Below are 12586 nucleotides of genomic sequence, written 5' to 3'. Positions count from 1 at the left end.
ATGTGACTCCACTTTTTAAATGTTTATGTACTTTAACTTTTCATAGGTTCATAGGTCTTTAGAAGGCTTTCATCTGTGGGTATCTTAAGAAGCCTAGCCTTACATTCCCATGGTAGTTTTGATACCTTCTGTGCAGAGCTTGCATGTCCTCCCCGTGATCACATGGCTTTCCTCCAGGTTCTCCGAATTTCCTCCCACATTCCAAAGACATGTAGTAGGTAGATTGGACACTCTAAAGTGGCCATAGGTGTGTGTGTGTGTGTGTGTGTGTGTGTGTGTGTGTGTGTGTGTGTGTGTGTGTGTGTGTGTGTGTGGTGATGTGGAATAACTACCATGGCAGGTCTAGCCACCCGGCGGTGTAACCTTGGCTCTAGATGATGGCCACTGTTAAATTGACACCCTGAACCCATGTGCACAATGGTGAAAAAGGTGTTGAGGAAGGATGGATGGATGGATTATGCATACACATGACTCAGAGGCAGGCAGAGCAAGGATATGTTGGGACATTTACTTTTTGCCCTTATCCATGAGTGATATGGATACTAAACTGGGGGTGAATTTTTGGTTTCTAATCCATTTGTCCAAATTACTTGTGAATACAGTAAGAGAAGTACTGCACTTTATGTGGAGTGGAAGATGTTTTATAAAAGTGGCACTCTGTGTGATGCATGCTTTTCCCTCCAGCATGTTTTATGTTGTAATAGAGATTGAGACCTTAACATCCTTCATGTGTTTTAGTTATGAAATGTCAAAACACCTGCTTAAGTTTTGTTATATTTTTTTAATTAAAACATAACTTTACAGTTTTCATGGTTTGATATCATGCACAAAATGTATTTATAGTATTACTTAGAGAAACAGAATAGGCATAGTTGTTTTATAATAAAGGTAATCACAGTGTAGGCCAAATATACTTGCCTTATCAACATATGTGTGATTCTAGGATGGAGGGCTTCATCTTGAATGCACATGGGATGAGTTATTTTCTTAACCTTGCTAAGAGCAGCAGTCGGAGCTTATTGTATGGGCTTGTGTAAAAGGTAGTAGATGCCTGGATGTTCCAAGCCACAGAAGGCCAATGAGATGATAGGGTATAAATTACAAGTAAGCAAGCAAATAAGCATCACACAGACATGTTTGTACTTCTGGCTGACATTACTGTATAATGGAAGAAATATTTTAAAACTTAACCTATTTACTGTCTGTAACCATTTTTTTTATTGTCTTAACAGATTTTGATGAGCAGACAGCTGATGACTGGGATGTGGACATGAGTGTCTACTATGATGAAGGTATGTGTGTTTTCTTAATGCAGGTAAAAAGTAAGTGTTTCTTTATCCTTCATCTTTTTTTCAAATCTTTTTCCATAGTTGATACCCAAGAGCACAGTACTGGGTACAAAAGAAGGATTTGTCCCCCAGGCCTTCGTCGATATCAAACATCCTTCCTTTCTTAAATTAACCCATAAGTTACTTAAACAAGAGTCTTGAGATAGAAACTCCATTGGATTAATTTGCTAATGTCCACGCTGATGCAATAATAGTCACATATAGTTATATACAATGCTCATGTACAATGTGTTGGTGTTACTAGTTGCATTTTGTTCTTGAGACTTCATATGCAGGTATGGAAAGTCAAGAATATTAACCCGCACAAGAACAAATGAAGGAGATATACTTTTATTCTCCTTTGAAACATAACTTCTGCCAAGAGTACTGTGTGCTACATACAACTTTCTTCCCCACTGAATTAGCTGCTGTAAACTTCAGCCCTGTACATCAGTAAGTAATTTGAGATCACAGTTCCATATTTTTTATCCTAGTCTCACCATTGGACCTACCTGATGGCTCCACTGCCTTTACCCAGTTGGCCCATTTTTTCTGTTGGTGGGAGCAAGGGTCGGTCATCCCAGGGTTAGGTAAGAGTCTTGCGACCAATTCATTCCTGCCACGGGGTGCCATATTAGCCCATTATTTCCTCCCAGTGGTAAGAGAGAGAGGCAGTAAGGAGAGGGCCAGCTTACTGATCCAGCTGGACAATCTGCCCTCTCCTGCTGGCCTATCCTCTTTCTCTTGAGGTGGCCTGCTGAGAATTCCATTTCCTTGCTGTCAGCCACAGGCAGCATCCCTCCATACACTTATTCATCTTGCATGCATGTGTGCAGACAGGCTCATTCTCCACAGGTACAGCACCATCTTGTCTTGCTAGGTGTCACCATATGACAAGCTAGATCTGCTTTCTTCTCCCAGGATGGACAAAACAACTACAGCCACTCACTCTCATCCTTGACTGCTAACTTCTACATGTACCTAAACCACTTGGCAGACTTGAGCCACCTACAGCCTACTCAGAGCTCTACCCCTCTGTGCCACAGAGCTGGCTTCAGAATTCTAATCTTAGGTTTATTTTTACAAACCTAGACTATAGTTCTGTTTTACACTAGGCAAATACAGTTTCCCTTATTGTGTTATGCTTTGCTTTTTGATTTTCTAATTTTTGAACTACTTTCAGTAGATGGTGGTGATAAAGATGCAAGAGACTATGTTCAGATGAGACTGGAGCAGAGGCGTCGTGAGGGGCTAGATGATGGATCAATGTGTTGCCAGCAGATAGGAAAATTTGAACGGCACACAAAGGTAAGCAGATTATGGAACTTGAGTTGCTGGTGTACATTTTGTTTTGTTTTCTACTTCAGAATTTAAACATTTAGTGCAGCTTCAAAAGCTTTTGTACTCATAAAGTGCTCTGGTAAGCTGTACACTGGACTAATAGCTTCATTAAATACACACCATAGCTGAAGGTTTCAGAATATTGTTGGAGAATTGCATGATCTCTATACAAATTAAAATGAGCAGTATTTTGGTGTACCCTGTATGATACTTCATTTGGAGTCATTCATGGTTAGTCCTGTGTCTGTTTTGTAACAGCATGTTGCTCATCATATGTATGAAAATTTAAGCTGCAAGATGTTGACCATTTGGTGTTGTAAGAGGTGTGAATGTGACTTTGTGCTTTGCATCCTGACAATAGGAACACATTCGTTTACACTATGCTCTTTTAAAAGTTACTGAAATGAAGGCAAAAAAAAAAAAATACAGTTTTTGAAAACTTCATGACTAGTGTGTGAATTAAAATTAGACTGGATGTTGTTTATACTGATACCACTTTCAATAATCCTTGATTTCATATTTTTTGAGAAACAAATAAAATACAGAAAATAGTACAGATGGAGTACTAAGCTCTTCCATTTTGCCATTTTCCATTATTTGTAAAATACATAATCGTGCTTAATTTATGTTTCTGCTCCTCATTTTAGTTTGTTTCCCCTATTCTTTTCCCGTTCATTATTGAAATACTCTGCTGTGGTTGCTCCACATTTCTGCTGTGTAGCTGCAAAATGTGTATACCACCAATTGCTGTGGAGAGGAGTTGTCTTGCATTTTTAATAAACTACTTCCAACTTCGTATTTTGCCTCCTCATCCTTAAAATTTCTCTTCTTGAAGCTTTACCTCTGCCTCATGATTACTTCTTTGTAATTTTAGAAGGATGTTACTCTTTTCTCCTGAAGGATATATGCACCGATACCCCCTGCATAACTCCACCCGTGGTGGTGGTACTGCAGTAGCATTGTCACTTCACAGTAAGACGCTGTCCGGTTCGATTCTCAGCTAGAGCATCTTCCGCGTGGAGACATGCGTGAATGGGCGTACCTTCATGGAAGGTTGTGCGTCAGGGCTGGTAACTCGGCACGTAAAAATCAACTACCAATCATTAGCGTACCGGAGTTCCGCTGTGGCGACCCCTAACCGGGAAAAGCCAAAACACACAACAACCCCTGCATAACTCCTTGTGTGATATTTACAGTGAGCTGTACGCAGAATAAAGCATATGTGCTGTATCTTTAAGAAGCATTTCAAGGACTGAACGTGCATATAAATAGTTGGCACATGCTAGCTTCAGTGCCATTTTTGAGAGTGCAGCCAGAAAGTGAGCATGTATGAGTGTAATAGCTAGTTTGTTTATAAGTTTATCTAAGTTAAAGTTATTAAGCCTCAATCCTGATGTGTGTGTACATAATAAAGCTGCTTGAACAGAACCCACAAAGTCTCATCTATTATATCCTGACTACACAAGTGACGTGTCTTATCCATTTTGGGTCATGTAGTGGTTTAAACCACTCCTTTCTCATCCACTGCAGGTTTACCCCTGAAAACCATAAAATAGGACTGGTCTCAAAACTAATCCCCATTCATGTAGACTTGCCCCTCCTCAGAATATACTCTGTAAACCCCTGTTAATAATAAACTTTTATTTTCTGTGAACTTTAAATATAGTTTGATATCTTTTGGCCCATTTCCAGATGAGCCAACGCATTCCCATTTTCTGTATATTGTGCCTTACTAAAAAACCTAAATGAAAAACATCTGCTTCTTCTCCAGATGTACAGATCTTTTTCATTTCAGCTAAGAAAATTTACTTGGCTAAAAGGTCTCTCAGACAGGCTACATATTGGACTGGATTCTTTGCTTTAGTGTGTTGTAGCTGCTCACTTTTCATTTAACAGTTTTGTACTCCACCCACTCTTTCCATGATACTGATTAAAATATAGATTCCAGTTTCTCCACTACGCAGACACACACACGTCTGTAGTGTAAACTAAATGATTAACTTCTATTTTTTTTAGACTAGACTGTATTCCCATAAGGCTGTTAAATAAGCACAACTACTACTGATAATTTCAACTCTTTTCTGAACTGCAGCAGTATTCTTGGATAGGCTGTTTTTGGTCTCATTTCCTTGCCCATCTTTAATTTGTTGCAAGCAGCCATTGTTATAAACCTCTTTCTGCAAACATTTTGTTTGGTAGGCAGTAACAGTGCAGGTGGATTCTAAATAATTAGATCATTTAAACCACAAGTATCAGCTGCATCCTCCAGTTTTCCTGCATTTAATAAGAAAGGGAAGTCTGCAACTCAATGATTTGTTTGTATCTCGGGAAAACAGTGCTACCCAAATTTTGGACCAGATTCTACAATGTTTTGTGAAGAATTTGGAAAATAAGTCAGTTTTAAACATCTCCTTTATGTTGTTTGTTTTATAAAATCCTACAAAAAGCAGCAGAAAATAAAGTTCTTTTGATTTTGATAGCTACTGTTCATCCCAGACAGCCTTGATTTTCTTATCTTAGGGAGTCAGCTTTGCATTGTGTACAGCACCCTTGCAGAGACCGACTTTATTTGCATCTTACACATCTAGCACTGGACTGACTCCATCTCATAGTCTAGATTGTAGAATTTTGATTCTCAGCAGAGTTTCATATTTGGGAAGAAAAAGTCTTGTGTGTCAACTTCCAAGTTGGCTGCACACTGATCAGCAGCTTAATTTCAGCTCTCTCAGTGTGAAAAAAGAAACTGAGATATAAGGGCTATTAATTCTGCCAGTTTTAGTAAAATTTAGGTACTGTCTAGTACATGTACTGCCTGGACACTGGCAAAGAAGAAACTTAGCCTGAAGGAAAGCCAACTAGACAAAGTGAAGAGAAAACACTGACTGGGAAGAACCCTGCAGCTGTTCAGCAAAAAGCAGTTGAAGCTCCAGCTTTGATGCAAGAGAGAGCTTCCAGTAATTTAGAGGAAGAAAAAGTCAAATGTGCTCAGAGCTGATTAAAATAAAATGGTGGAGTATATCAACTTAAATAACAAAAGGCTAGAAAAAATGGAAAGTGGCTGAGAAAGATTGGACTTTTGTTGACTTTGTTAAACTTGTGGGGGAACGCATATACCCCAGTTCAAACAAATCCTTGAGTTGCTGATACCCCACTTCACATCATTAGTGTTTGGAAGGATAGTCAAAGGGAAAAAAGTAACTGTCAAATCATTTTTGCTCTTAACAGTATTTGTATAAAACATTTCATGATATACACTTTTTTCTTATTTAGTTGTAAGAAATGCAGGCAATACAATGTAAACAGAGAAGAAAGGCTAGACAAAACCATGTTTAAGTTAATATGCTGTCATCTTGGGTTGTTGAGGTGGGGAATGGGTTGTACAGCTGCACTCGATTATATATAGGGTTGAGATATTTTCACTTATTTTTGCATAGGTGAATATCTGGATTAATGTTCTTGTCTTAATCTAATAGCACGTTTTTGTGTAAATAAGTAGGCTTTAAAATAAGAGAACACTGTGAATGTAATGGAATGTTTTCCTTTAGCAAATAAATGTTCAGTGTGAGTTGAGAAGTCTGCACCTGAGGTTAGCTGTATATTCTGTTCTTATATTTCCACAGAGACAAGCAGACTACAGACAAAGGCAATAAATCTAAAGAACTGTGACATTACTAAGAGAAACAAAATTAAAAGGCTTAAAAAATAAAGTTTGAAATTACTGGAAGTGAATAAGATCAGCTTTCCTGGTACCTGAATACTTCAATACATTTTTTAGAATGGTGTATAATTTAGTTTTATTTAGATAGCTCAATGCATTTACTAAGGCTAAAAGTTAATCATTTCTGAAAACTTACAAGTTGTTTCTCACATCTAGGAGGGGAATAAAGATAAGAATAGATAGCAATTAGTGTAAGAAGGAGCACAAGTTGTAACTTGCACCTTAGCACGGATAACCTTAATTTTAGGTTAGATACTGCCTGTGGGTGCAACTGTTAATTTGGGATAGTTGTCCCCATTACGGGGGTTAATCTTCATTATTTGAAGATGCACGTAGTTTTGTGTGTTTGTTTTAAGTTAATAGGTTATGGTGTGGTTTTTTTTTTTTTTTTTTTTTGAGTTTTCATTAAAACAAAAAGCTTTGTAAAATGTGACATAGGTTCAAATGGGGATGACAGGAAACAACTGTGTAAAGGATCAATCTGCCAAATATTAGAAGGTACATGTAACACAAAAGCTGGAAATAGACCATTTAAAAAATATTCATATTTATATACAGATCAAAATAATAAGTTCTTACTGGTTTTGTCCAGGGAACATGTTCTTGCCCGTTATGTTAATAAGCCACGAGGGTCCGGCAGTGGGCAGTGTTTTTCCAGCACTTTCTGGCTGCAAAGCATATGGGGGGAAGCCACTATTTTAGTGTTCAAGATCTAGAGGTCCATTCTTCTACCTCATGAGTGGTCTCTCAATCAAGCCATTGCTGCTCAGATCTTCATCTTTTGGGGCCAGTTGTACTGTGATCTGTTTGTGTACCCTCTCCAAATCCCAAATACAACAACTCATTTGCACTGATTCCTGAGGAGGGAGAGTCACCAAGGGATGGTGTAGTCCGCACTTGGCCTCTGGGTCTGATATACACTTATCCCATCCACTCCTGTCATAACCAAGTTTCTTCAGAAAGCCATGTGGTGCAAGAAGTGGTTCTCTTTGCCCATTTTGGCCTCACAAGGTATGGTTTCCCTTTCTGTGGCCTCACTTGATATAGCCTCCTTGGGTGATGGAACCTTTTCCAGACCCCATCAATCATCCTTCTGGCAAGTCTCACCTAGACATTACAGTCCTAAAACTAACCAAATGGTTTTATCAGTTCCAATGGTGGTGAGAAGGTCCAGACTTTCCTGTCCTGTTCTTCATATGTTGAAATTCTGTTGGAAACCTTCTACTAGAAAGGTTTATAGAAGTAAATGGAAGAGATTTTCAATTTGGGCTTCCTCCAGGGTAGTGGATCCCTTTTCAGCTACACTCCTTTCTGTTTCAGACTTCCTAGCTGGTCTGTTTTGGGAGGGGGCTAGTTATTTTAGCATCAATGTACAAATGGCTACCATTTCTAATTTTCATGTAGAAGAGGATCATACCTCTATTATTTTATTGATGTTGTCTAAAATCTTTTTGAGGGGTATCTTTCTCCTCCACCTCTTGTAAGGGACTCCATTCCATCTTGGGATATTACCTTTTTACTCCAGGTTTTAATCAACCCCCCTCCCCTTTGAACTTGCTGCTACAGTGGAAGTGAAGTTTCTTACTTGGAAAATGTTTTTCCTGGTGGGGATCACTTCTGCCCATAGGATTTCAGAACTCTAAGCTCTTTCCTGCAAACTGCCTTACCTGATATTCCCAAAGGTAGGCTGTCTCACTGAACCAACCCTATCTTTCTTTCTAAGGTGTCCTCAGACTTTACTTTAAACTAGTCTTTCTTGACTTTTCCGACAAAGGGGAATATTTATTTTATTTTATCTATTTTACATTTGTTGACCGAGGTAGTCCAACTGGATACATGTCCATTTTCAGTAGAGGCCTGGGGAGATGAGCTCCATTAAGCTAATAAAAGTACATGGATGATCAGTTCCACTGTAGCAGCAAGTTCAAAGGGGAGGGGGGGGGGGGTTGATGAACTAAAGTTTCTTTCTTGGAAAATGTTTTTACTGGTGGGGGTCACATGTGCCCATAGGATTTCAGAACTCTAAGCTCTTTCCTGCAAACTGCCTTACCTGATATTCCCAAAGATAGGCTGGGTATTCATCATCAACTAAGATGCACCTACACTAAAGCCTTTAGGAAAACAGACCAACTCCTTGCCTCTTTCTCTTCAGTAAAGTTGGGAATTGGTGCATGTCTTTCTATATCATTATTGTAGTATTCTTCACAGTAGGGATCTCCTGCCAAGGATAGCCCAATGTCTGGCCAGTATACCAAAGCCTTTAGATCTTGCATGTGCCACACATCACATGTATGCTCCCTGTACAGGACATAGGGCATAAGGGTGATGTACAGCTGCAGTTACCTAGAGCAGCCAGTCCGAATGCCATCATCTCTCATCTGTCCGAATTCCTTTTGCTGTGCTGAACACCTGACTGTCAGATAAGTGCTCCATTGGGGTCTCTCTCTTTTTCTTTTTATTTGGTCTTGCTCTTTTTTGGTTACCTAGACTTCTCGTCATCCAAGAAGCAAAAATGTAAGTGCAGGAGGCAGATTCCCCATAAGGATCATCTTCTTCTTTCGGCTTTTCCCGTTTAGGGGTCGCCACAGTGGATCACCTGTCTGCTCATGATTGGCAGTGGAGTTTTACGGTGTCGAGTTGCTAGCCCGGCACCCAACATTCCACAGAAGGCACACATATGCACACACACACACACACACACACACACACACTTAGGGTCAATTTAGCGTCCAATCCACCTACAACATGTCTTTGGGATGTGGGAGGAAACCGGAGCACCCGGAGGAAACCCACACGACCACAGGGAGGGCATGCAGACTCTGCACAGAAGGCACCCCAGCCAAGGATCAAACCGGAGAACCTCTTGCTGTAAGGCGGCAACGCTAATCGCTGCACCACCGCAGCCGCCCAGGCACCATCTATTGTCTAAGGTTATGCAAATATTTCCTCACTCAGAAATTGACACATTCAGTCCCTACAGTCAACTGCTTATCAGCATGTGATTTTACCATTGTGGAGCATGGACTTTTCTTTGAAACACATTTGTGAATGCTGTGTGTGTCTTTTAAATCCTTCTCTGCAAGCACTACATAGGCCCAACAAAGAGTAATCCCAATTTCTGACTAATGCAAAAAAAATAAATAAAGACAGCACAAGAGAAAACAACCTTACCAGCACTACTGTCTGCTGTATGGAGAACATAAACTCTAAGGATGCAATCCTTCCTTTGACCCTGGCACCAGCAATGCCAGTATCTGTCTTGTTTCTTTTTAATTTACAGATAGCTGCAACTCTGACATATGCCTGTTTGGTATGTACCTCTCCAAACACCTGCACCAACTGGAAAGGCCACAGAAATTCCTCACAACGAGAATCCATGGCCTCCAAAACTTGTCCTATGTAGACAGACTCAAATCACTATCACTGTAGTCTGTATCATACAGATTGCTCAGAGGTGATCTGGGTCTCGCCTACAAGGCAATTTCAGACCTTGCTCTACTAAAAATGCTCCACATCTGTAAGTCTAACTCCTTATGTGTCTTTTTTTGTCTGGGTGCTTCCCATGACCATGTGTCCTGTAGCATTTGCAAAGCATTTGTACCCAAGACTCTTAGATGTCAGTTGTCTTCCCTGGGCATCCGCCTTGAGAACTAGGGGCTTAAACTGTTAGCCCAAGGTAACATGGCGGAGTCTTCTAACCCTGAGGTCACGTTAAGCAAGAAGGTCAAGAAATCTCAGTCATATTCTTTGGTTATCCAGCCTCCACCAAACATCTTTCTAGAAGTGGGTGAAAGCATTGTAGGCCATCCATGGTCTATGTAGGATTGCTCTGCCAAGACCCTGTTGGAGGCCGGTATGGCTCCTTCTTTTCACATGTCCTCTGAAACTTTGCAGGTGTCTGCCCCAGATGTTGAGAGGGAACCACAGTTGGTCATCTTGGAGGACCCTAGAGAGATTCTACAGACTCTGGTCAGGGAAGAGGTTCCAGGAACTCTTATTGTATCTTGTCATGGGTTGGAACCTCTGGTATGTTAGGCCTGACATCCCTACTAAGAAAAACCCAAAGACTAAGCAGTATGTCAGGAGTTTACTCAGGGCTTGTTTAATGGTTTAATGACCTTGAAGCCTCCTCAAGGGGTTTCTGATGTTCTTCGTGTTTCACTGTTAGTCATTGCATTTGTGTAATCTGCTGGCAGGTTGCCCTCAGTCGGCCTGAATAACAAAGTCTTGGGTCCTGCGTCGGTTGCGGTCTCCTCTTCCATGACGTCAGGTCGTCAGGGGTATAAAACATGTAGCCGACACCATTTTAATCAGTCTTTCTTGCTGTGCGGTGCCCGAAGCAGAAGCAGTTCACAAATGCCGGTCGGCCAACTCCTGAAATTTTTGTATTCGAGTTTCAGAACCGAAGTCTTCAAACTAAAGCTAAGTACTCCATTGGGAAACTTTTTCTTGCTCCTTACCGATGTCAGTAAAAGTTAATAATTGCTTTACTTGTGAGAAGCAAATACCTCATAAGGATTTTCATTTGTACTGTATTCCTTGCCTAGGCCCTGATCACAACGTGCCTTGCTGTCGGTTTTGTGCTAAATTTAACCAACGCACTATTAAGCATCGGTATATTGTTGCTTCTACGTATTTTGGTTCAAGATTTAACTACCCTGAAATGTCGTCGGTTAGCAATCCGACTACCGGAGTTCACAAAAAACGCAAGGAAAAAGATAGAGACAAACCGTCGAGGTCCAAAACCGATGACGAAGCTTCTCCTAAGCCAGTCGTCGGGTCACCAGTACTCAGTGAAGCGCTTTCGCAGCCCCTGATACCCACTACTTTTGAGTCGCAGGCCTCTACCAAGACCCATTCGGAGTCCGGTATGCCGTGAGATTCGCAAAAGTATTGTACCCGCGGATGTCTCTCCCTTGGATGGGTCCGGAGCCACCGAGCAGGCACCGGCTTCTGGGGGTGTTTTCAGGCCACAACATTTTTATATTAAACCGACACCAGCAACAAAAACAAGGTCAAAAACAACTTCTGTGTCTAAAAAATGATGCATGAGCCACGTGCTCAGGTCCCTATGCTTAGAAAACAGATGATCAAAATGGCAGAGGATTTAATTACCTTGATCAGGGGTTCCCACCCCACCCCCCCTGCTAAGAGGCCTAGGCAAGGCACTGATTATGAATTTTCAGATCAGGTTTCCATTTCTTCTGATTCCTCTTCTAATCAGGAATTTTCTATTCCATCCTATGAGGATTCTGATGCAGAGGAATCCATCCCATCTGCGCCTCCTCCTGAGGATTACTCTTTTGGAGAGACTTTGCATACTTTAAGAGAACATTTTCACTGGGAGAGTCAGGACTTCTCTGAATCAAAAAAGAGGCTTAGGGATTTCCTTCTTCTTCCTCACCATAGGCCTTTGGCAATACCTCCTGTATTAGACATTGTTGATGATGTGTTCTCGGAATCAAGCATGACTCCTGATTCCCTGCCTCCGGCTCCTAGTAAGCCAGACAGATATTACAGGGTTTCTGACTCCCACAAATTTCTTTTCAAAAATCCTGCTGCTGATCCTGAGATTATTTCTCAGGGTCCCAAGGGTGTTAAGGCTTCTACAGCCAAAAATCCTACCCCTTCTGATAGAGATTCCAGGGTGCTGGATAGATGGGGTAAGAAGGTTTATACGTCTGAAACCTTGGCAATCAGGGCTTTAAACTTCCAGTTTCATATGCTTAAATATCAACAGCATGTTATGAGCTTACTGAAACAGAAAATGATGTTGATTTCTGATTGTGTGGAAAATAAAAAGTTACCGGATTTATTGCATTTAGCAGAACAGGTTGGAAAGCATACTTTGCAATGTGGTTCTGATTCCTTGGAGGCCTCTTGTAGGGCCGCCGTTACTGGATCTGTGATTAGAAGGCATGCCTGGCTCAAGGAGCAAAATCTGCCTGATCATGTTAAAGCTAAATTGTTGGATGCCCCTTTGCAGCATGATACTCTGTCTGGTAATAAGGGGGGGGGGGGTTTAAAGAAAATGGAAGACAAAGCTAAATTTATGCAAACTGTAAAAGATTTCTTGCAAGTGCAGCCACCCAGGTTCAGTAGGCACTGGCCTACTAAAAACTACTCCTTTCCTATGTCCAACAGAGCCACTCAGGGCAAACCCTGACACTCAAAAGGCTCCAGATATCAATCACAGGGT

At 40.9% G+C, this 12586-nt stretch overlaps 1 protein-coding gene across 2 annotated transcripts in view; it reads left to right on the top strand.

Moving 5' to 3' along the window:
• The window catches only part of GPATCH3 (G-patch domain containing 3), a 378974-nt gene that overhangs the window by 185649 nt on the left and 180739 nt on the right, over positions 1 to 12586 (top strand). The window contains exons 4-5 of one of the 2 annotated variants that reach the window (XM_044084171.1): positions 1233 to 1292; positions 2515 to 2636. In XM_044084171.1, coding sequence (XP_043940106.1) covers positions 1233 to 1292; positions 2515 to 2636 — 182 coding nt within the window. Of the gene's footprint in view, positions 1 to 1232; positions 1293 to 2511; positions 2637 to 12586 lie in introns of both variants that reach the window. The other variant, XM_044084163.1, reaches the window with a different exon arrangement.

The sequence above is a fragment of the Protopterus annectens genome, chromosome 1.part1, assembly GCF_019279795.1.
Source record: "Protopterus annectens isolate FY-2018-M chromosome 1.part1, PAN1.0, whole genome shotgun sequence".
Classification (NCBI taxonomy): Eukaryota; Metazoa; Chordata; order Ceratodontiformes; family Protopteridae; genus Protopterus; species Protopterus annectens.
Note: the sequence above shows the minus strand (reverse complement) of the source record. Positions and strands in the feature narration are given on the sequence as shown.